The 25,672-nt window shown below is 43.9% G+C and overlaps 1 protein-coding gene and 1 long non-coding RNA gene across 2 annotated transcripts in view; one reads left to right on the forward strand and one right to left on the reverse strand.

Moving 5' to 3' along the window:
• Tarsl2 (threonyl-tRNA synthetase-like 2) overlaps positions 1-25,672 on the forward strand; it is a 47,196-nt gene that overhangs the window by 11,696 nt on the left and 9,828 nt on the right. Inside the window, exons 6-12 of the mRNA NM_172310.2 lie at positions 2,267-2,384; positions 4,526-4,590; positions 5,708-5,786; positions 7,280-7,426; positions 8,288-8,386; positions 19,371-19,537; positions 21,403-21,565. Of these exons, the coding sequence (NP_758514.2) occupies positions 2,267-2,384; positions 4,526-4,590; positions 5,708-5,786; positions 7,280-7,426; positions 8,288-8,386; positions 19,371-19,537; positions 21,403-21,565 (838 nt within the window). The remainder of the gene's footprint in view (positions 1-2,266; positions 2,385-4,525; positions 4,591-5,707; positions 5,787-7,279; positions 7,427-8,287; positions 8,387-19,370; positions 19,538-21,402; positions 21,566-25,672) is intronic.
• On the reverse strand, positions 10,277-21,408 carry Gm51484. The gene is made up of 3 exons (XR_003946788.1): positions 20,143-21,408; positions 11,559-11,710; positions 10,277-11,228 (listed from the first exon to the last, which is right to left on the reverse strand). It is a non-coding gene; the product is annotated as a predicted gene, 51484 (long non-coding RNA).

Raw genomic sequence — 25,672 nt, forward strand, 5'->3', positions numbered from 1 at the left:
ACTTGCTTAGTAGCTTTTGGAGCCTTGTTCAGTGGTTTTCAATAGATAAACCATCTATTTGGTTTTTTATACTTTATTTTATGTATATTGGTGTTCTGCCTGCATGTTGTCTCCATGAGGGTATCAGATGCCCTGGAACTGGAATTTCAGACAGTTGTGAACTGCCATGAGGTGTTGGGAATTGAATCTGAATCCTTTGGAAGAACAGCCAGTGCTCTTAACCACTGAGCCATCTCTCCAGTCCTCAATGGATGTTTTGTAACATATACATGTTTGATGAAATCATTGACCATTGGGTGAATATAGGACATTTTAGCCCTTGCCCATCACCCCCATACTGTGTAATAACCTCCCTAACAGGGTATCTGGCATTATGTAGCTGGGGGGTTTGTTTGTTTTTATTTTTATTCACCCACGCAAGAGACTCTGTGAGTCTGAGTTAAACCACAGGGAAAGAAGACAGGAATGTTTAGGAGATAAAAATGGGAAACTAGGCAGGGCTGCTACTGGGGTGGTGAGGAGTATAGAAGAGTTAGAAGGACACAAAGTTTCAGTTTGGTCACTGGCAGTGTCCCTAGGAACTGTGAGAGATACAGAGTTGGGGTGGGTGAGGCAGGGTGAGAGAGCGGGCCATGTCTCCAAGCACAAACCTACTGAGTGTGACACCGCTGTGAACCACCACCTGGCACTCAGTATGTGAGACATTCAGTGGAGTTGGCAGTGCCTTGGTCATCGTGAGCAGAAGCAGACAACTGCTCTCCAGGATAGAGCACGTAATTCTGGTTCAAAATAGTGCCATTGACGATGGACTCACTCTCTGTCTCCTCTCCTTTTCTCGAGTGGGGTTTGGGGCTAAAGTTCCAGGCTTCTAGTAATGCCTTAGTCTCTGGAGGGCCCCTTCATGTGACCAGTGCAGCGAAGGCCCAGACTCTGATCACAGTGTGTATCCAATGGCCTCTCTGTTTACCAGCCTCCCAGCTTCATGCAGGCAACAGGAGCTTTTTGATAGTTTGTTACCCTTATGTGTGGTACTGGGGCTGGCTTGGCTGGGCTGTGAATAACCAGTCTGTCCTCATGGAGCTGATAGTTAGCTGGGGTAAGACAGACAACACACAGATAACCAGCTGCCATCAGATAGTGATTAGTGGATGAAGGAAAAGAATCCAGGAGTGTTGTGGGCAGAAGGTTCTTGTGCCTACAGATCACCAGGGAAACCAGACATGTTAGCATCCAGAATTGGCCTCTCAAAGGAAAGGATATATAACCTGTATTTTCATCCAGAAGGCTAAGAATTGGAAGTGATTAACAGCCTAGTGGTCTACATTATCTGTAGGGCCAGGCTCTATCAAGCGCCCACAACCAAGACCAGAGATGGTTAATAGTCCAAATGACTTCTTTGTTATCTGTATAACCAAGACCACACCAGAGCCTTCCCTAGGCCCCTAAGCTAATAATACAGGTAGCCTATCTCTAAACCCATCTTCTTGGAAGAAATGGCATATACTTTGAGTTGAGTTTCAATGTAATTATGCCTCTCTATGCACTGGGGATTGTATTACACCAGGAAATGTGACCCCCAAATTGAACTGTGTTCAAATATGCTGGTCAATTAACTGCCTGGGATCAGACTACCAAAGTCAGATCCAGCCCAAGTTGGGATGAACCAAGTTTTCGTTCTCACTTCTTCAAGGATCATTGTGCTTCTGGCTGTGCTATCTGTAGGGACCTACACACACACACACACACACACACACACACACACACGGACACACACACACGGACACACACACACAGGGACACCAGTGCTGTAAGAGGCAGGTGGTTGAAAAAGTGCAGTATCTTTAAAGGAGAGGCCAGAATGGAGGGGTGAGTAAGGAGAGAAAACTCCCGTTCTTTCCAGAATTGTGTATGGCTATTTCAGGCATAGCAAAGAAACCAATGTGTCAGGAAGGGAGAGAGCTCCAACCAGGAGCAAATGAAAGCTCAGCCTTTGTGCAGAACGAGTGTGTGTGTGTGTGTGTGTGTGTGTGTGTGTGACTGCAGTGTGCACAAACCTTCCCATGAGGCTAGCTTCTACAAGCCACTGAGGGCAGGGGTATAGGGAATCCATCATAGAGCTCTCTGAACAATAGTACATATGTGCCTGAAGCACCGACTCAGTCTAGAACGCGTGTCAGCTAGTGATGAAGGCCACAGGACCGAGGAGGAAAGGCTGGGTGGCATCTGGAAGAGTGTCCTGGGGCTCAGAGTCTCTTTGTTTCTTTAGAGTGGTGTCCAGCACTGAGTTGTCTGCCCTGGAGAACATATGTAAAACTATCATCAAAGAAAAGCAACCGTTTGAAAGACTGGAAGTCAGCAAGGACACTCTCCTGGAAATGTTTAAGGTAACTGGGAAAATGTGGCGTAAGATCCTTTCACTAGGAATGTGAAAAGTTACTAACATAGACTAGTTTTCTTCCGTCCCTGGAAGTTACTGACTATTGTCCAGCAGCCAGTTGCACAGTTTGGATTGTTGTTGTGAGGATGTCAGGGGCCACAAGCACAGTCTGGACAGCTGTTATGAGTGTGTCAGGGTCACATGCACGGTCTGGATTGTTGTTGTGAGGGTGTCAAGGTCACAAGCACAGTCTGGACAGCTATTATGAGGGTGATGAAGACATCAGCACCATCCACCCACATCTTCCAGAGTGAAACCTCTACCTCTAAGGACCAACGCCCATTCCCTCCACCCCTGCCCTGGCCATCAGCCCTCTGTTTACTGTTCTGTGAATGTGACAATGTGACAGGAACCCCTGTTCAGTGTCTTACACACTGATTACCTTTGGAACTGGCTTGTCCCATCATGTAATGCTCCCAAGGGACGCCAGTGCTGCAGAATCTGTCAGAATTGCCTTCTTAGAAAAATGCTACATGGCAACTCCTGCTGTGTGTGTGTTTGTCTGTATGTATATGCATGTGTTTATGTTTGTATGTCTATGTGTGTGTGCATGCATGTGTCTGTGTGTACATGTGGGTCTGTGTGTGTGTGATTGTGTTTATCAGTGCATTTGCCTGTGAATACCAGAATTGCTTATATTCTGACTGTTGTGTATATACTAATATAAATGTGAACATACAGATTTCTGGTTTTGGCTATGGTATATAGATATATATGTCTATGGTACATATGTATGCTATGGGGTGTGTGTGTTTATGTATGTATATATACACACATACACACCAGGAATGGAATTTCTGGATTATAGGGAGCACTAGTTTTAATCGTTCAGGACTTTTCATGGCATTTTCCAAAGCAGTATTTCCATTTTTAGTCTGTACAGTTTTCCCACATTCTTACCCACACTCATTTTCTGGACTCTGCTTATTTTTTTTTAATATTTATTTATTTATTATATGTAAGTACATTGTAGCTGTCTTCAGACACTCCAGAAGAGAGCATCAGATTTCGTTATGGATGGTTGTGAGCCACCATGTGGTTGCTGGGATTTGAACTCAGGACCTTTGGAAGAGCAGTTGGCACTCTTAACCGCTGAGCCATCTCACCAGCCCGATTCTGCTTATTTTTATAAGAGCCATCCATTGGGTGTGGAGTGGGGTATGATTGTGTCTTGCTTTGCATTTTTCTGAGGACACAGTGATGCTGAGCCTTTCAGCACAGTTAATGACTATTTGTACAGCTTCCTTGTAGAATTGTCTGCTCGGGTCCGTTAGTTTTTGAATGAGGGTAGATTTTTTTTTTTTTTTTGGCTTGGTTTGCATCATAACGACTTCTTATATCTTCCTGGTGTCAGTCTCTAAATAACAGTCAGCTACAGGTGTTTTCTTCCATTCTCTGGGCTGCTTTTGCTTCTCCCTACTCTGAAGAACTAAACATACCAACTTTTGTGATTTGACTTGAACATATTGGGATGAACAGTTACATTGTACAAATGAAGCCTTTTTCTTCCCAACAGCTGTCTTAAGTTGTTATTTAATATGGAGCCCTCCATCCTGTGATTAATGCAATAAAAGCAGAGAAAAGGGTGAATTACTTTAATTGGTTAAGTGTGATACCATGGCTTTTTAGCAAATGTAATGATGTCATGTAAGATTTGTATGTATAAAAATAACGGTAATGTTCCCCAAGAGCTGTATTTGTTTTATGGAGTTAAGATGGGATCTTCTAGAAGAGTGCTGTCCAATAGAATGTGAGCCAAGTGTATAACCTTAAACCACATGGCCACAACATTTTAAGAGTAAGGTAAAGATGGAATTAAATTTGAACACATAACCAATATAAAAATCTGTGCATTCCACCTTGGTGGCCCTGTGTCTTTTCACTCACTGCATGGTCAAATCTGAGAGTTCAACCGACCATGTGACTCTGGGGTCTCCTATTGGACAGTGTGGCTCTTGGCTGTGAGCACAGCCTATCCACAGTGTCCCCACACCTTGAACAGAGTAGACAACTTGTCAGAGCTTCTTTAAAAGAGCAGCTTTCCCATTAGTATATATATGTAATAATGCGTAAACATTCTCTTTGTAGTACAATAAATTTAAGTGCCGGATTCTGAAGGAGAAAGTGGACACTCCGACGACCACTGTTTACAGGTTAGTGTGTGCCAGCTTTAAAGCAGGGCTCAGTGGGGGCTTGGAGCTCAACAGCAGCTGCACTGCGTCCTGGTGGAGACAGAGATTGGCTTTCTGATTTATCACAGTGATGGAACCATTTAAAAATGAATGTCTTTACATACATAGTGTCTTCAGATCCTTTGTGCTGTTTGAGTTTGCATAAAGAGAGCTATCTGTGATCTGAGGCTAGATGGGTTGCTTTCCTCCTTGACCCTAAATTAAAACTTGTCCCATATGTATGGAAACGTGCAACCTCTCACTTAAAAATATGTGTCCTGGTCATTTCTCTGTTTCGTGATAAGACATTCCGAGCAACAACAAGTGGTTTACTTGGCTTACATCTGTGAGCCACGGTCGATCACTGAGGACAGTAAGGATAGGAACCCAAGCTTGAAGCAGACACCGTGCAGAAGGGAGGCAGACGCAGGCAGATCTCTGTGATCTCAAGACCAGCCTGGTCTGCATAGCGAGGTCCAAGGAAGCCAGGACTACACAAAGAGACCTTGTCACAAACAAACTAACAAACACAAAAGGAAGGAAGGAAAAAAAGAAAGAAAGGAAGGAAGAAAGAAGAAAAAGAAAGGGAGAAAGAAAGAGAGAAAGAAAGAAAGAAAGAAAGAGAGAGGGGGGGAGGAGGGAGGAAGAGAAAGAAAGAGAGAAAGAAAGAAAGAAAAGAAAAGAAAAAAAACTACAAAAAAAAAAGAAAAGAAAAGAAAAGAAAAGAAGAGAAAAGAAAAGAAAAGAAAAGAAAAGGAGGGAGGGAGGGAGGGAGGGAGGGAGGAAGGCAGGCAGGCAGGCAACCCTTGTCCTGACATGTTCTCTGCTAGCTTCCCACACTGCCCACAACCACCTGACCACAAAGGTGCTTGCCATGCTGGGCCGGGCTCTCCTATGTTAATTACAACAACCAAGACAATCCTTCACAGATGCGTCCACTGACCAACCTGATAAAGACAATTACTCAATTGAGATGCTCTTTCAGATGATTCTAAGCTGTGTCAAATTGACAGTTATTGTTAATTGGGACAATACAATAATGGGGTTTAACGAAAAAGCTGTAACTATGTCTGGGCATGTCTTAAATCTTTCATTATAGGTGTGGTCCATTGATTGACCTTTGTAAAGGCCCCCATGTAAGACACACTGGAAAAATTAAAGCCATAAAAATTTTCAAGGTAAGGATTTTTAAAATTTATAAATACAATAAACAAGGTAAACTAGATGAGAGATTTTACTATGTCTTCTATAGTCTGATCATGGTAGTATTTTAAAACACTTTGTATTTATTTCACTAAAAGTAATGTTTTAGAATCTTGATAATTAAAATACTATATAGCTTTTGATTATAATTTAATCTTATTCTAAATACTATAATGCATATCTTTTTATACGGCCATTTCTCAAAGATTTATCTTTATTTTGTATTTGTGTGTGTGTGTGTGTGTGTGTGTGTGTGTGTGTGTCTTTGCAGAGGCTAGAAGTGTCATATCCCTTGAAGTTACTGCATGATGTGGGTGCTAGGATCTGAACACAGAGCCTATGCAAGAGCAGCAAGTACTCTTAACTACTGAGCCTTTTCCCTAACCCTCCATTTGGGTTTTAAGTAGTGCTCCTTGTTTAGATGTCCCTCCATTCTCACAAGTGTCACATGTATGGATTTAATCAAGTCCCCGATAAAATATCTAAAAAACCAGCAGTGCCTATGCTGAGTATGCGTTGACTTTGCACATGTGGGGGTCGGGAATGGTGGCGGGTGGTGGTGATGTCATTAATTCCTAAACAGTACATTGCAGCAAACACATATGCAGCATCTATTTTGCATTAGGTAATCTAGAGATGGCTTAAGAGAATTGTACAGATTATGTGCAAACGCACGATTTCATAATTTTATATAAGAGACGGCAGTGTCTGTGGATTTAGGTGTCTGCTGAAGAGCTAGCTATAGCTAACCCTCAGCAGACACCAAGGACAGCTGGACTGTGGATTTCTTGACTTGCACAACATGAACAAGAAATCTTTCTGCATGTAAAAATAATGAACTGCAGGCAAAGAGAAAAGTGGCATGAGTGTGAGCACTGTGCTGCAGTCATAAGGAACGGGGCTGACTGAGTGTGAGCACAGTGCTGCAGTCCTAAGGAATGGGGCTGACTCTGAGTGTGAGCACCGTGCTGCAGTCGTAAGGAAGGGGGCTGACTGAGTGTGAGCACCGTGCTGCAGTCCTAAGGAACGGGGCTGACTCTGAGTGTGAGCACCGTGCTGCAGTCACAAGGAACAGGGCTGACTTTGAGGCCCTGCCCTTTCTGGACCTTTGTTTCTCAAGGTTTTAGTTACACATCCCTCAATGATGCTTGTCACCACAAGCCATAGGTCAGAGGCACAACATGAACCCCTTGCCTTTTCTGGTTCCAGCTTGGTGATCACAGCTGCTCCTCAATTTCCCTACGCCCTGCTCCCTGCCACTTTCACTCCTAGAATCCACAGTTGACGCTACCCGATTTTGTGATCAGGGCTATAATTTGAATGGGAGGTTTTCATTAGACTGTAACTCCGTAAATCTGTAACTAAACATTGTGGGTACTACGATAGGACGCCTGCGTACATGTTGAAGATTAGCTTTGCTGCTAAAGGTTAGATTTTTCTTTTAAACCAGTATCTTGTCGATGTTTAGAACTCCTCAACATATTGGGAAGGCAACCCTGAGATGGAAACTTTGCAGCGGATCTATGGGATATCCTTTCCTGACAGCAAAATGATGAAAGACTGGGAAAAATTCCAAGAGGAAGCCAAGAGCCGGGACCACAGGAAAATCGGGAAGGTACGCCGGCGCCTTCATCACAGGGACATGCCTTGGTTGGCCGTGGCTGCACCTCACAGCACAGGACCTCACAGTAATGTTTCCTCTTCTCTCTGTTAATGCTCACTGCTGGCTGTTGACGTCTTCCACGCCCACACTCTGAGCTGACGTCTTCTAACCAGCTTCCTTTCTCTATCTTTTGCCAGAGTTTTAAAATCTTTTTGTGAGAGTTTATTTTTATCGTGATATAAGTTATTAATAAATTCGTGCCTACGTGATGACGTGCTATCTATTTAGAAGGCAGCAGTATGTGGACAAAGAGAGTAAGATTTGAAAGTAGGCGGCCCTAAGGTTCTGTTCGCCATCCTGCCAGGATCGAGCTGTGCCACAGGATGGACAAGGCATTCATTTGCAAAGCCGGCCACATCTGTCCTGAGGAGTAGGTGGCAGGGTTGCTAGGAGACGCCCAGTGCACAGGGCGCTCTTAGGGGTGACACCTTGGAAGGGTCCCATTCCTTGAAGCCTGCCTTCTGCAATGCACTTTTCTTTCTCACCTTGTCATATTGCCCCCATGTGAGACCGCAATTCTAGATGTATGAAGAACACTCAATTAGCTATAGATTTACCCTAAGAAAATTAGTAGTGAGTAACAGAAGATAACAGAAAAGCCAAGTTCAAGGCTAAGTAATCATAAGTATGAGTAATAATTTTACGTGTGCCGTCATATTATATACACTGTAGATCTAAACAGACACTGAGGGACTGAGGATGCCTAGTGATAGATGAGAGGGGGATAGAGTGATATTTTATGACTGTCACTTCAGGTATGGTACACATTAAGCAAGAGATGAAGTTTGAAATACAATCATTGTTTCCATCTAGGAACAAGAACTTTTCTTCTTCCATGATCTGAGCCCTGGAAGCTGTTTTTTCCTCCCGAGAGGAGCGTTCATTTACAATGCGCTTATGGATTTCATACGAGTAAGTTCCTTCCTAAAAACCGTTTTATTCTTATTTGTCTACTTTCTGCATCTTACCATCTTTGCTCATAAACAATAGTGTTTCCCTTAAGTTTTAGTAATATCAGAATTTTGGAACTAAAAACAAAAGGCTAACGACATGGAGTTGGTTTGCTTTCTTGAATTTCATAAAACGCAGGCGTTAAGTCTCTAAGGATGCGGAGCCTTAACCATCTGCCGAGTGTAGCTCTTCTGTGACAGAGAATGCTGCTCTCAGGGGCACTGCTTCTCAAAGATGGCTGATGGCTCTGCTGCCTTGTGCTCACTACAGAGCGACCAGATACTCAACATCTCCAGGAGTAGAGTGTAGCTGTGTCTGACGCCCATGCTTAAACGTGTGTAGTGTTGCAGGGTTAGCATGAAGATGCTGTTCAGAGGTGGGCCACTTCAACTGCTGGAACTGTTTAGTCTTTCCTGTGACCGTTACAGCCTTGTCGTGTGTAACTGTAATTGTGTGGTGTTTCAGTCAACAGCAGACTATGGATCTATAGTAAACTCTTAAGAGTATGTTGTCTAGGCTATAGTGGGCAGCCTCATGGTCCCATAGGGTTCCGCTCCTGTGGTTTCCTTAGTTTGTGTGGGGACTCTAATGCTCCTCAGTGCGTTCCTCAGAACGCAGCCACTAGCAGGTGAGGGGCGGTGTGCTTGTTTTGCTGCCTGAGTTCTATGTCCTGATGTTCACAGATGCTCTCCAAAGGCTGCTGCGCTCCCTGTGGCTTATTTGCAGAGGTTCCAGTTGGTGCAGTAAATTGACTCTTGTCCCTCTCTCCAGACTTACCTTCATGACTGAATTCTTGTGATGTCTTCCTTAGCATCTCCCCCTGCTGCCTTTCTTCACCCTAGTTACTCTCTTTGTGTCTCAGATGCTGAAATCCTTCTTCTCTGAGCCCATCTTCCTTGTGCTCATTTCTCCCTAACTCTAATTCAAGGGATGGCTTTCTTCAGGAGCTTTCTAAGAAAAGGGGCATCCATGGGATATGCTGGGTCATCACTGTGGCTACAGCTCTCTCTTCTCTTCCTTCCTTCCTTGCCCTGTAACTCTGGCGGCGGAAGTAGACCTCTGTGGAGTAGCTCCCAGCCTGCATTCCTTCCATTAAGGACAGCCACTGTGAGGCAGTAGAACAGGGACAGGGGAGTGAGGCCTGAAGAGTCATTGAAGGCTCTGGAGACTGGTGGGTGACAGTGGCCGGTCACTGCTGATGTCTTGAGCTATTTGCTGGCATCAGCACAGTTTGGTACCTGAAACTCCAGGCTAGGTATGGTGGCCTTTAGGGCTCTCTCATCTTTTATAGATACGACACAGTCATGGCTGATGATCAGGCCAAAGCCTGATTGTATGGGTTGCTGCATTGGAAAGCATTTAAATATACAATCCCAGTGGTTTCTAATGCTAAGGTAAGGGCTGAGCCCCTTAAATTCCCAGATACCCTTGTATGAAGTAATTGATTTTATGATGCATAAAAGAACTTCCAGGGACCTCAGCTACTTCCTTATGTTTGTTTTTTTCTTTTTTTAAGAGACTCATGTAGCCCAGGCTAACCTTGAACTTGCTATGTATCCATGAATGTCTGGATTCCTGATTTTCCTGCTCCAGTGCCCAAGTGCTGAGGTTACAGCAAACGCCACTATGCCCAGAAACCCCAGCTAGTTTTAATCTTAATTTTCAGTTATGTCATTTTCACTCTTTTCTCCTCTGATAATTTTTCAATTTGTGCCATATATAATGTATAGAATAATTATGGAGAATGATGCTGTCTTCTGATGTTTGCCATCTGCCAAGATGGACAATGATTATTCGGTGTCCTGATTTATTTATTTATCAACTTGACACAAGCTGGAGTCATCTGGGAAGAGGGAATCTCAACAGAGAAAATGCCTCCATCAGATTATCCTGTTGTGGGCATTGATTGATGTGGGAGGGAGGCCCCAGCCCACTGTGAGTGGTGCCCTCCCTGGGCAAGTCTTAGGTTCTATAAGAAAGCAGGCTGAGCAAGCCAGTTAGCAGCGCTCCTTCATGGCCTCTGACTCAGTTCCTATCTCCAGGTTCCTGCCTTGAGTTCCTGCCCTGGCTTCCCTTGGTAATGGACTATATGACCTGAGAGTTATAAGATCAGATTAACCCTTTTCTCTCCAAGCTGCTTTTAGTCATGGTTTAATGCGATCAATGTAGTTTGCTTTCATCCTGTTGGGAGGATATGGTTCTCTGAGTCTCCATTATATAGGCTGATGGGTCTGTGACTCTCATGAGCTCCAAAGGACTGAAAGAAAGTCAGCTCTGTCCCTCTCTGTTGTTCTGCCACTGGGGAGCAAACTATTCCAAGTCTCATTAGGTTGACACACCAGTAAGTGTCCCATAAGATCTGGTCCAAGTGCAGATGAGGGTACTTGGTAGCAAGTATATTCCCCCTCTATCTTTAGACCTGTGAGCAGAAGATACAAGACACCTCCTGGCCACCTCCCTATTACCCCACATTATGAAAAGATGACGAAGGAAAAGGAAAAGTGTACAGTAGACAGTTCCTTTCAGAAAGGGTGGGGGAGGGTACAAGGTACTTGATGGAGACCAGGCTGTAGAGATTCTGACATCTCCCCGTTGTCGCTGCCCCAACTTGGTTTTCCCTATGCTGATATCTGTCAACACAGATTAGCTTCATGCAAGCGGAGTCACACAGCACTTGTTTTGTTTTGCTTTCTTTTCCAACGGTGTCTCTGAGATTCAGTCAAGCTGTGGTGGTATGATGGGGGTTGGGGGCATTACTTCAGGTGCTCTGTTTTGTGGGTCCGATGCATGATAGCCCATTCTCCTGTAGGTGTGTAGATCATGTCTAGTTTAGAGATGCTATACACTGTCCACCATGAATGTTCTTGTTCTTTAGTGCACATAACTGCTCACTTTTGGTAAATATAAATCACATGACAGTACAAGAAGGACTATGCTTCTAAGTCAAATGGAGTCAGCCATGCTGAAGTTCACCACCAAAGTGACAGCTTGCTATTTACCCCACCTCCAGGGAGACTGGGGTCAGAGAGAGAATAGCCAAATTCCTTAAAGAGGCCATTTTCTGTAGGCACAACAGTGGCATTTCCCTCTGTGTTCATTCTTAGGGGAAGTAATGTCAAATAGCCAAGTTTACCTCCCTGTTGCTTCCTGCCTCCTGTTGCCGCCTATGAGGAAGATAGCTCTGAGATGGGCTTCCCTCTGGCTTTTGTTTCCTCCTTCCGTCTTTCTCTGTCCTTTGCTTGAGCTGTCAGGGTACTGTCCTTTAGAACGAAGTGTGGCTCAGTTCTGGAGTAGAAAGGACAAGCATTTAAGATAACTAAATCATTGTGATTTTGTCCTTTGACATTTTCCAATAATAGAATTGCTAGGCCATGGGTACTTCTATTTGGTTTATATTGATCTTGGGTCACAGCTTTGATAAATCCAGCCTAGCCATAGATTTACAATCCTCCTGCCTCACTTTCTCATTTCTGAATAGTAAAGATGCATACCATCATACACAGGTGAAACTTTTTTTTCATACTTTTTTCTCTTTTGTGTGCCTGGGGTGAGTCATAGAAATTGAATGAATTACTTATTCTTATTTTGAGTCCAGATCCTTGGGTTTGTAATGGAAATGTCTCCCATGTTCATGTATTGCTAGAGTTGATACTGTGAAAATGACTGTCCTAACAAAAGAATTTAATCCCAATTAAAATCCTAACTTGTCACAGAAATAGAAAAAAAAAAAACAATTTTAAAGTTCGCATGGAAGCTCAAAAGACACCAGATAGCCAGAGCAATCTTGAGCCAAAAGAATAATGATGTAAGGCATTAGCATACCTGACTTTAAATTTATACTGCAAAGCCACAGTGATGATAACAATAGAAACTCGATGGCTAGGCATGATGGTACATGCCACTTTGGAGGCAGAGGCATGGATCCCTGTGAATCTGAGGCCAGTCTGGTGTATATAATGAGACCCTGCCTCAAACAAGCAAAACAAAAAACTTAGCCATGGCACTGGCACAAAAAATAGATACATAAACCAATGCAAAAGAACAAAAGCCTAGATTTAAGCCCATGCAAAGATGCTACAAATACACAGTGGAGAAAAGATAACATCTGCAACAAAGATGTTGGCGGTAAAACTAGATTTCTCCATGAAGAGAAGAGAAGCTAGAGCCACCTCTCTGACTGCATAAAACTCAGGTCCAATGGATCACAGCATCAGCACTGGGCCTACTGGATGGGAAGCTAGGGCATATGCTACAGGCTGCGGGTAGGGGTAGGCAAGGAGTTCCCAAGGAAGAGTCCATTCACTCAGGAAGTCAGGCCAGCGACGGACAAGCGGGGCCTCATGAAACTGGAAGGCTTCTGTATAGTGAAAAACACAGCCCAACAAATGATAGGCCTGTTGTGGTAAATCTCCTCCCAAATATGCCCCGGCTATCCACAACATAGGCCTCTGACAGAACGAGAGAGAACCTCTGCTGGCTACTGTCTTAGTTAGGGTGTCCTTGCTGTGAAGAGACACCATGACCTTGGCAACTCTTAAAAAGGAAAATATTTAATTGGGGCTAGCTTAAAGATTCAGAGATTTAGTCCATTATCTTCACGGTGGGAAACATGGCAGCACACAGGCAGACATAGTGCCAGGAGCTGAGAGTTCTACATCTCGATTCAAAGGCAGCTTAAGGAGATTGTGTGCCACACTGGGCATAGCTTGAGCATAGAAGACCTCAAAGCCCGCCCCTGCAGTAATCACTTCCTCCCAAGGCCACACCTATTCCAACAAGGTCATACCACTTAATTGTGCCACTGCCTATGGGCCAAGCATTCAAACCCATGAGACTACGGGAGCCATACCTAGTGAAACCCCCACAGCTACTATTTTTTTCTGGCTACACTCTGCACTCCAGGCTATCTGGTCCCCAAGCTCTGGGCCAGTTCTCCAGCCTCCATCTCCCACCTTATTGTAGGTATGCTGGGATTACAGATGTTCACCACTGCCTCCAGCTTTTTTTTTTTTTTTTAATGGGCTTTAGCAGTCAAACCGAGGTTAGCAGACTTGTCTGACAAGTGCTTTTACTCTCTGAGTCATCTTGCCAGCCCAGCTGGCAGTTTCCCTAAAATCTAAGCAAGTATCTAGCATAGTAAAACCAATCACCTCTTCGGGCTATGTAACGTAATGTAACCAATTAATTTTTCCCCTAGCTGTGTATCAAAAAGACATGGAAAGGTATTTCTTCCCAGCAGCCTGCAATGGGGTGTTCTCAGCCTCCTCCTCCTCCTCCTCCTTCTTCTTCTTTTTTGAGTGTTGGTTTAATAATTGAATCTTTTTTTTTAATTAGGTATTTTCCTCATTTACATTTCCAATGCTATCCCAAAAGTCCCCCATACCCACCCACCCCCACTCCCCTACCCACCCACTCCCACTTTTTGGCCCTGGCGTTCCCCTGTACTGAGGCATATAAAGTTTGCAAGTCCAATGGGCCTCTCTTTCCAGTGATGGCCGACTAGGCCATCTTTTGATACATATGCAGCTAGAGACAAGAGCTCCGGGGTACTGGTTAGTTCATAATGTTGTTCTACCCATGGGGTTGCAGATCCCTTCAGCTCCTTGGGTACTTTCTCTAGCTCCTCCATTGGGGGTCCTGTGATCCATCCAATAGCTGACTGTGAGCATCCACTTCTGTGTTTGCTAGGCCCCGGCGTAGTCTCACAAGAGACAGCTATATCAGGGTCCTTTCAGCAAAATCTTGCTAGTGTATGCAATGGTGTCAGCATTTGGAGGCTGATTATGGGATGGATCCCCAGCTATGGCAGTCTCTAGATGGTCCATCCTTTTGTCTCAGCTCCAATCTTTGTCTCTGTAACTTCTTCCATGGGTGTTTTGTTCCCAATTCTAAGAAGGGGCAAAGTGTCTATACTTTGGTCTTCGTTCTTCTTGAGTTTCATGTGTTTTGCAAATTGTAACTTATAGTTCTCAGCCTTCTTAATAGCGATAGAAAATACCAGCTTGTAAAAGGCTGGGCATTGTGTTTGTCCAGTAAACAACTCTGTCTAAAAAGAATATTGTCCTGGGTGGGAAGATAACCTCTAAACATTATGGAATTATATACTTAAAACTGGTGAACTTTCTTGCATATAAGTTGTATCTCAATAAGGTTGTTTTGTGGTAAAATATACATAGCGTCAATATCGACAATGAAGATGTTTAAGCCTATGGCTCCTCATTGACCATGTTTATACTGGTGTACAGCCATCACCAGTTAACAGCAGACTTCCTTTCCTTTTATAAACCTTTTATAAACCTGGAACTGCTCAGGGTTTTGTCCTGATCCCGAATTGAAATTCCCTGACCTTCCTCTTCCTCCCTAGTGTCTGGCACCACCGCTCTACTTTCTGGCATTGCTCAGAAGTGAAATCAAAGAATGTTTGACCTTTTACAGTCTTTCTGAAAGTGTGTATTATTATTAACATAGGCAAAGCAGCTCTCATATGCTGTCATTTACATAGTATCTTTTTGTTTCCTCCCTGTCTGCTTCTTCCCTTACACTGTATCTTTGGTAAGAGGAGCATTGTGTAGTTCACGTCCCTGCATTTGCCTGCTTCTGCCTTCATTTTTCCTGAGCTTTCCTTGTGAGCCTCTGTTTTTGTGAGTCACCGTTCGGGAGATGACAGGCTGCCTCTCGGACTATCTGCCGGTCCAGTAGCAATAGCCTCTGACTTGCTACAGAGTCCTTGTCCACCCAGGTGAGGGCTGGAGCTAGGGACATGTGATGGGAAGTACAGAGAGCCTCTTTGGAAACTGTGGGCAGGGCCTGTTCCCTCTGAGCTAGAGCTGCACTTCTGTGGAAGATTGTGCAGGCAGCCGGGTGGGCTGGGTGGGCAGGTGCTTTCAGACACCAGGGAAACTCCAGCGCTCTGAGGTAAGATGGCTTTGGCTTATGCTGACTACTAACTGTAAAGACAATGGATGGTGCATAGACAGTGATGCAATGTCCCTTCTGTACAATCCTCCCTTGCATCTTGGAGAGACGCTCTTGTCATCACACTAACTCACCTAGAGCCCTTTGGCCTCTTCTTTCCTTACAGAGTCAGGGGATTTCTCTGTAGACATTTAAAGTCTCAGGATACTTCCTCTCCATGAGGAGAGGGTTCTGGGTGATGCACTCATTGGTTCAGCTGAAAAGAGTTTAGTGAAGGAAATACCGATACAGAAGATTGTCTAGTCAGCAGGGACTAGAGAGGGATGGTAGAGCACACAAGGATAACCCAAGGGGGTGGTTTCTCAGTGCTCAAACTCAGCCAGAAGTCAAAAGAGAAGTATTAGTCAGGATTCACCAGAGAAACTGACCAGTGGGATACACAGGAAGAAGATCACCGTGTGAATTGCTGCTGAGACATGTAATGATGTAGACCCAAGTCCAAGGGCAGAGACTGGCTTATACCAGCTTCATAGGCAGTGGAGGCCAACAGAAGCAGATGCCTCCTTCCTTCACTGTTTTGTCCTTTTCACACACCCAGTGGGTTGAATGATACCCATCCACACCCTGGTCTGCTTAATCAGCCTGCAACTTCAAATGCCGTCTCACCCACAAACACTTCCTTTGATGCACCCCAAGGAGCATTTCATCTGAGCACCCCTTAATGGAGTCAAGCTGACAAAGAATTAGCCACCACAGTGGATGGGTCTGGGTGGGGAGAGGTGTCAGCAAGCATGACCAGTGCCAATATCCCTCGTGCCTCTCAGCACCCTCTTCATCCTCTGCTTGGATGATGCTGTTTGCTTTCTCACCGTCTCATCGACCACTGTGTCAGTGTGGTCATCTTGGTGCAGGTTTACTAAACATCTAAATTGTGGGTGCAGCCACTGCTGGTGTGGGGATGCACACATGAGTGGACATCACACACACACACACACACAACTTTATCTAGTGGGACTTTGTGAAGGAGTTGTTGATGTAGAACTGCTTTAGCAAATGAGAGAATATGTGAAGACCTTTCCAATGGTACTGATACCCAGGGGTCACTGAGATGTTTTTAAGGAACCAGGTCACTAGGCACAGGTAGAGAGATTTGACAGATACTTCAGGAGGCAAATGTGGTTCACAACACTCAGCCAGTTATCAAGATTCTGCAGGAGACCAAATGGAGGGGCACACTGCTGGATCATGGGCAGTGCAGGTATGCTGGATAGTTTTATGTCAACTTGACACAGGCTAAGTCATCTGAGAGGAGGGAACCTCTCAAGAAAATGCCTCCTTTAAAGTGGGGCTGTAGGAAAGACTGTAGGGTATTTTCTTCATTATTGATTGATAGGGGAGGGCCCAGCCCATTGTGAGTGGGGCCATCCCTGGGCTGGTGGTCCTGGGTTCTATAAGAAAGCAGGCTGAGCAAGCCATGAGGAGCAAGCCAGGAAGGAGCTCCCTCTGTTGCCTCTGTAGCAGCGCCTGCCTCCAGGTTCCTACCATGTTTGAGTTTCTGTCCTGACTTCCTTCAATGACCGACTATGATATAGAAGTGTAAGCCAGATTAACTCTTTCCTCCCCAACTTGCTTTTGATGATGGTGTTTCATCCCAGCAATAGAAAGCCTAACTATGGGCAGTGGTGGCGCATGCCTTTAATCCCAGCACTTGGGAGGCAGAGGCAGGTGGATTTCTGAGTTCGAGGCCAGCCTGGGCTACAGAGTGAGTTCCAGGACAGCCAGGGCTACACAGAGAAACCCTGTCTCGAAAAACAAAACAAACAAAACAAACAAACAAACAAAAAACAAAAGAAAAGAAAAGAAAAGAAAAGAAAAGAAAAGAAAAGAAAAGAAAAGAAAAGAAAAGAAAGCCTAACTAAGACAGCTGGGCCATAGACACTGCTTGCTCCTTCCCAGTGATTGCCTTCCTTTGCTTTTGAGAAATTGATTGGCCTCCCAGATTTGTCCCATTATGTCTGAAAGTCAACAGATACCACATTTTAAATATAAAATACACACATATCTGTAATATGTATCTCTCTATAATGTAACACACATAATATAGAATCATATATAGGTAGAGCAAAATCAAGGAAGATTATGAATTTGAGGGCTCTCCTGGGCTTCTTAGTGAAACCCTGTCCAAATAACAATAATAAAAGGTTCATCCCTAAATAAATATGGTATCTATTGATGCTTCGCCTCTTAGGAAAATATCTTAGTTTGTCTTGTATGGTAATAATAAAGTCCTCGAGATTTAGTGGCTCATCAATAATAAGTCTCACAGTCTAAGGGTTAGAAGACTCAGATAGGGTGCCAACCCTATCAGTCAGGCCTATTGAGGGTCTGCTTCTGGGCTGCAGACTGCTGCCTTCTTTAGGTCATGAGACAGAAAGATGCCAGGGGCTCCTTAGATAGGGATGCTGGTTCTTTAATACCTTCATGGCCCAACCAGCTGCCTAAGGCCTCACTTCCTAATGCCGTCTTTTAGTACTAAGGTTTCGGTTTGTGAATTTGAGGAGATAACACAAAGTTTATTGAGGAACACTTTGACATATTTTCCTAATGCCTTAATAAAATATTACCATCTAATGTGAGTGTGTTCAGCATGGATATATTTTTTTTAGACATCTTCTTAGTTAGCTTTAGAAGAGCCCTCTAATAAACACACTACACACTCACATGTGCATGTACACACAGACCCTTCAATTCCAAGATCATTCTTGATCTGAATGTATAGACCCATTTGTTATAACCATCTAATAATTACTGCCAAAAGGGGGAGGGAAGTTTGTTATTGTTGTTGGTTGGTTTTGCTTTATAATTTGTGAGAAATATTTTTAGCTTGTTTGAAGTATGGTGGTCTAGATTTGTGCCACATATTCATTAAAATTATTTACAAGTAATTTAAGAGTATCTAGGTAATAATTAACCAAATTGATACATTGTGATTTAAAAATAGAAATAAAACTTTTAAAATCCTTGGGGAGTTCTCCTCTCTTCTCCCCATGGATTTATGAAGGAAGCTGCTGGTAGGCGGGTAGGCGTACCCCCTCTGACTTATTACTTACCAACCATTTACTGTGCTGCAAATTAGAACTCTCAGTATTGTTTCTACTTAAAACAAAATGGATCAATAGTATAACATGAAACATGGCATTAGGACTTACAAATTATAAAATTATTAGGTCTTCTAAATCATAGGAGAAAAAGTGCTATTGTTTGTTCAAAACATAGAACACTTTTTCAAATTTTTAGTTATAGTAAAATGTGATACTATGTGTATCAAATTCCAGTTACTAAGTTGCAAAGCATTGAAACATTTGTGCCTATACTATTTGTATTAGTTTGATTTTTTTTCCTGTAAGATAACTGAAACAGTTTAAAAGAGGAAGGATTCATTAAGGCTCACAACATCAGAGGTGTCATCCACCGTGGCTTGCTCTGCTGTTTGAGGGCTGTGCTGAGGCAGGGCATCACACAAGGAGGGTCTGGAGGAACAAAGCCACTCACCACCTCCCAACAGTCAGGAACAGAAGAGAAATGCAGGGCCCCAGCGTCAGAGGATTCAGACCCCGAGGAGACATCCCCGGGTCCTACTTCTTCCAGACAGGCCCCACCCCTGAATGTTTCCTTCACCTTCCCAGGCTACCATCAAACTGGGACTGCAAGAGTGAATCAATCCACCGCTGAAGTCACAGCCCCCTTATCTCTCAGTTCATGCATCTACCAGCTGTGGACCCACCCTGCAACACATGAGCCTTATAGGGGACATATCCAAAGGGTAGTCCTGTGGTGTGCTGTGAAATAAATCTACTAGTGAAAGGTTTACCCTTTTGTTCATAATCCACAGAACTGCCACTCATAAACCTGTCACCTGAGGAACCATGAATTAATAGAAGACATGATCTCAGGTTTTAATATAGTCGCTCATAGTATCTGCCTGCTTGGACGTGTGCTCTAACAAACACCAACCGTGTTTGTCTTCCAGGAGGAATATCACAAGCGTAACTTCACAGAAGTGCTCTCTCCCAACATGTACAACAGTAAACTCTGGGAAACATCAGGCCACTGGCAGCATTACAGTAACAACATGTTCACCTTTGACGTCGAGAAGGACACTTTCGCCCTCAAACCCATGAACTGTCCAGGGCACTGGTGAGTATTGAACACGAAGAGGACCCTGCACGTGTACCTAGCGCTGCATCAGAATCAGCTGTTCACGTTGCTGCTTAGCTTTTCAAAAGTGATTCTCTGGAATGGGAAGAGTGGGAGCTGTTAATCATCTTACTGTGTCTTTTAATTCAAGGGAATGTGACCACGTTACTGAGTTCTAAGGAATAGAGCTCCTTTTTAAAATATGCCTGGTCTTGGGCAAGCGTGAACTGTTAGCTATGCTTCTCAGAGGGCAATAGTGTGTGTCGACTTTATAGATCACTATATTTGTCTTCCTAATTATACTTCAAATATACATGTTCATAAGATGTTTAATTCCTACATACTATTGGATGATTATAAGATTCACAAAGTCTTGACTGATGGGTGATCTGGAAGTACCTTTTCCTATGCATTTCCATGTCTCTTAGTTGTGATGCATCTTAGAATTGCTGCTGGTATGTTCATGTTATACCACAACAGATATCAGAAGTTATTGTCTGGGGCTGGGGAGATGGCCCCGTGGGTTAAGCACTTGCTGTGCAAGCGTGAGGACCTGGGCTCATCTTCCTTGTATCAACATTAAAATGCATGCATATGACACATACCTGTAATAATCTCAGTACTTTGGGGCAAGGAAGGGGTAGCTGTTGGCAGTGCAGTCTGACCAGTCAGTGAGCTACAGTCTTCTTGAGTCTCTCTTCTCAAAAGCTAAATAAACAAACAATAAGCTGGGCTGGGAGAAAAGAAGACACCCAACGTTACCAACCTCTGGCTCTACATGTGACTCGTCGGCGCATGCACCCACACACATGTGAACACACATACCACGCATACACATACCAAGTTTTCTTTCGTAGTGGCACCTAAAATAAAAGTTTGTCCTATAATCAATGCTGTTTTGAAGTCTATGAGAAATTGTAATTATTATAAAGTTAGCATGCACATTTAACCTTCTAAGATAAATGCATTTTACAGATAGAAATGAACAGACTCAATCTTACACACACACACACACACACACACACACACACACACACACACATAGGTTTTTTTCTTAGCAACATACATAATTTCTAGTATGTTGGCACTAGAAGCCAGCTACTAAGACAAGTCTCTGGACATTCAGGGAAGCCTTTTTAAGGAAAGATGCAAAGAAATTAGAATTGTTTGCAACTCTAGTGTTGTAAAAGCAGGCTGTGGATAATCTCCATCATCCTCAAACGAACCGGGGCCCGGCTTGTGCCCACATTCTCAGATGCATTATTAATCTCTCAGGATCCTTCCCCGGTGAGCATCATCCCAAGCTGTAGCCTGTGGTTTCAACCCCAAGGAAAGCCCCGTGAAAGCAGAGAACGCCGTTTTGAATCTTCTTGCTTCAGAATAGGCAGCCGGGCCGAGATAAGCGAGCCAGAGTGTTTTCTATGGAAAACTAATCTCTCATTCTGCTGAGATCCTTAGCTGAGCATTTTTCACGCCTGGTGCTAGAAGTCATTAGGACAAAGTCAGTTTCCTCGTGGAGCTCAGAGGAGCATGAGGACATATAGGTGGAGGTCATTTACGACAACAACGGAAGGAACCATGTACTGGGCTGCAGATGTTGCTGGACCCTGAGGAGAAATTCAGCAGCCCTGTCAGGGTACCATCTCAGAAACAGAAGGAGGCTAGGGTTGTCAGTTACAGATGGCACATCCTTACTGTGGCAAGCAAAAGGTTTGATCCCTGCTGGCAAAGAGATAAATAAAAAAAAAAATCATAAAAAAAAAAATCCTGTTGCCCTAAGACCCACATCTTGAAACTTAGTTTCTTAATGTTTAGATGATCCGTTTTCTGTCCATCGGTAAAGTCTGTCCCCCTGTCTTTTCTAGTTTAATGTTCGCACATCGCCCGCGATCCTGGAGGGAAATGCCTGTTAGATTTGCTGATTTTGGAGTTCTTCACAGAAATGAGCTGTCAGGCACTTTAAGCGGCTTAACCCGAGTGAGGCGCTTCCAGCAAGATGATGCGCACATCTTCTGCATGGTGGAGCAGGTAGGCAAGGAAGGACAGGGGGAGGCTGCACACTCAGAGCTCAGTCTCTCCCAGCTGCTGTGGCGTGGGAGGGGCCCTCACCGCTGCGCATGCGCTGAGAGAAACCTTTGCTGATTTTCTGGTTTAGAGATCAGAGGTCAGTCATTTCCTGGCGCGAGGTTTATTGTTTTCCTTCCCTTTATAGACTCAAGCTTCACCTGTGAGATATTTCCAGGGAGCTTGTGCTGTTTGTTTTCAGTATATTGCCTGGAACTTACAGTTTTATCTTTTCATTTAAAATCAAAATTGTCATGCAGAGGTGACTGTCAAACACTGTCTGTTTGACTTGACTGCTCTTATGGAACAACAGCATGTGGGGTGTGTGCCAAGAAATGCTGCACTGCACGACAAGTCTCGGGAAATTTTAAGGATTTGATAAAATAGAATGCTTCATGGCTGCTGAAGTTATTGTTAAAAACCAATATCAGAAATCTATTTGGGAACAAAACAACATGTTTCTAAGTGACCCATAGGTTAAAGGAGAAATCCAAAATAAAATTAGAAAATATACAATACGAGTGAAAACACATGCGAAGGCATAAATTGATGTCTACGTGGGTATTTACAGCACCCCGACTTCTACTTAGGAACCTAGAAAAAGGAAAAGAGACAATTATATCTAGGGTACACTGAAGAGAGAAAATGAAGTGACAATGAGCGTGCCAACTAGCTTTTATGTCTCTTGACATGCACCTGGGTCAGTTTGGATGAGGGGACCTTAACTGAGAAAATGGCCTTACCAGACTGGCCTGTAGGGAAGCCTGTGGTGTGTTTTCTCAATTGATGATTGATGTGGGAAGGCCCACCTCACTGTGGACAGAGCCATCCGTGGGATGATGGTCCTGATGCTGTTAGAAAGCAGGCTTGCTGTGAGGAGCAAGCCAGGAAGCAGCACCTCCACATCCTCTGATTTAGTTCCTGCCTCCAGGTCCCTGCCATGACTTCCCTTAGTGATGGACTGTGACGTGGAAGGGTAAGACGTACTGACTGGTTCTTAAACCCCTCCTTGAGTTTGCTACTGAAGGTTTGACCCCAGCTGGTGCTGTTGCTGGGAGGTAGTGGGAATCTTAGGAAGTAGAGCCTTTCTGGAGGAGGTTAGGCCATGGGGTGGACCCTGGAAGGAGCTATCGAGTCTTAGGCTGTTCTAAAAGTCAAGAGGTGAAGCAGCCTTGTTCTTCTGCCGGCTCCTTGTCAGGATGCTCTGACTGGCACAGTTCCAGAAGCAGCAGAGCCAACTGATTAGACTCGGAAGCAATGAACCAAAGAAGCCTGTCCTTCATTTAAGTTACCACAGTGGCAGAGTTAACCTGGAAATCATGAAGACAAAACTCACTGAGGCAGAAAAATAAAGAGTGCGAACAAAACCCAAAGCTGGTTCTCAGAGAGGATCAGCCAGGTGGGTAAGCTTTTACTAAACCGAGGGGAAAAAGTCTCCAGCATTAGGAATGAGAAGTGTCATTGGTACAGATTCTGAAGACACGCAGGGAGGAAGGCATATGTCTTTATCATTACAACAGACTTTATCAGCACAACAAATAAATACACTAAATCTAAAGATTTAGTTAGAAAGCTACCGGGCCTTTTAAAGTTGCCAAAGTCCAATGTCACACTCTTCAGGCGTATTTATGAATAACATGCCAATAAATTTTTCAAATAAAGTAGACAAATCTTTGAAAAATGCAAACTACCAGTCTTTATTCAAGTAGAAGTCTTGTGACCACCTCAGAAATTAAGCTGACAACTAAAACCTCCATACAAAGAAAGTCCTGGTCCAATGTTGATTTAACTGATGAATTCTGCAAACACTGAAAGAAAATTCTAGACAGAATATTAGAGAAAACTGAAGAGGAAGGAGTCATTACCAACTCCTCCTAGAGGCTTTCAGGACTCTGAAACAAAGCATGACAACGACTGTCTAGAAAAGATTGATCCAGTTAGAGCAGATACAGGACAATGCATCCTAGCCATGTCAGCTGTGTCCCACAAATGGAAGATATATAATACTAGATACAGGTTTAATCTTACCTGTCATTTACCATATTATCCAGTGGAAGAAGACAACCTATCTTGGTGCTAAAGAGATGGCTCAGTGGTCAAGAGCACTTGCTGTTCTTGTTCAAGCTGAAAGCACAGGTTTGGTCCTCAGTATCCACACAGTGCCTCACAACCATCTGCCACTCCAGTTCCAGGGGACATTCTCTAATGGCCTCCATAGATACTGCATGTACACAATGTACAGACATTCATGCAGGCAAAACACTCATATACATAAAAATAAAACACCCTTCTTACAAAAGAAAGAAGGCATGTCTCAGTAGTTACCGTATTGGCAGAGGCTGGAAACGCACCAGGAAAAACCCCACTATTCGTTTCTCATTGAGAACTCTAAGAAAGAAAGAAAGAAAGAAAGAAAGAAAGAAAGAAAGAAAGAAAGAAAGAAAGAAAGAAAGAAAGAAAGAAGGGAATTTCCTCACCCTAATGACAGGCACTTCTGAAAAACCTACACAGGAGCAAGGTAAGGATTCCACTTCTCATTGCTTCCATCAGTAATTATTATACTGGAGAGTCTCTTGATGAAGTAAGCCAGAGAGAAATGCGCAAACATCCAGACTAGAAAGGAAACTGGGGAGGTTTGACTTGCAGATGGTATGACCTTGCCCGGTGCTGTTGAGAAGAGCCAGGGCTACCAAGCCAGTGAGTAGCAAAGATGAGCCATTCCATCCCTGGGGTCCTGAAGAAGGAACTCCACCCTCACCTGGGAGTGACCAGGCTGGATCAGTGTTAGTGAAAGCAGCAAAGTAATTTTCTGATCCCAAATCTTATCCTAAATGCCCGGGACTCAGGAATTAAAAACCATTCCTTGTTCCAACAACCAGGAGAATCTCATCTCAGAAGAAAAGGATAGCCCTTGAGCAGCAACACTGAGACTGGCCGCTGTGTTAGCATTATCTGACAAAGGTCTTCAGATTTATTATTGCTAGTGTGTGTGTGTGTGTGTGTGTGTGTGTGTGTGTGTGTGAGAGAGAGAGAGAGAGAGAGAGAGAGAGAGATGGGAGGGGGCAGGAAGAAGGTGGTGGTGGGGGGGACAGCAGTAGAAGGCGTCTGAGAGAGTTATAGGCAGTTGTGAGCTTCCTGATGTGGGTCCTGGGAATCCAGTGTGACTCATCTCTCCAGCGCCACGACAAAGATATTAAGGCAGCCTTCATAAGAACGCTTTCAGGAACAGTTTCAAAATCGTTTCATACCAATGAAAACCATGCCAAGACTCAGAAAAGGGAAAAATCTCAAAGAGGAAATAAAGATTATAGTGAAGAACTAAGTAGAAAATTCTTATTGAAATGTGTAACTAAAAACCAAAATCAAAGCTCAGTAATTGGATTTATGAGTAGAACAGAGGAGACAGGGAAAAAATCCATAGATACAAAAATAGGATCTGAAAGGCAGAATTGAACCTGGGGAAGGGACTAGCTGCGATTGACCTGCACCTGACCCCATGCGGCCACCCCTGCAGGGACATAGAAGGAGGTGTTACTTGGTGGCCAAGAACTTGTCAAATCCATTTAAAGACACAAACCACCTATCAGGGAGCCGAGTGAGGTCCAGACAGGCCACACCCAGAGAAGTCTATGCTAAGGTGCGAGTTTAATGTGAGGGGGGAAGGACAGAAAATGGAAGGCAGAGAGGAGGAAATAGAGTTCTCTCAGAGGAGAAAAGTGCAGTCCAGCCCTTTTCAAGGACTAAAAGAAAACCCTGTCAACCCAGAATCCCCAGTCTAGAGAAAATGTCCTTCTGGAGTTACAGAGAAGGCGAGCCATCATCGGGCAAGCCATCAGTCATCCCTCAGGAGGATGGCGGCTGTGGGAAGGGGGTGGTGGGCAGTCCTGGGACGTGAAGGACTCTAAAACTCGCAAAATACAAGTAGGTAAATGTTTCACTTTCCTTCTGAGTTATCTAAGTTGTATTTAGTAGTTGAAGCAAAAATATTTCCTTGTCTGGTGTAGCCCTAAATATAGAGAGAGGAAATGCTTAAGTAAATGATGCTGTTTGTGGAGAAGGGCAAAAGGAAGT

Source organism: Mus musculus, chromosome 7 (assembly GCF_000001635.26).
Source record: "Mus musculus strain C57BL/6J chromosome 7, GRCm38.p6 C57BL/6J".
In the NCBI taxonomy this organism is placed as follows: Eukaryota; Metazoa; Chordata; class Mammalia; order Rodentia; family Muridae; genus Mus; species Mus musculus.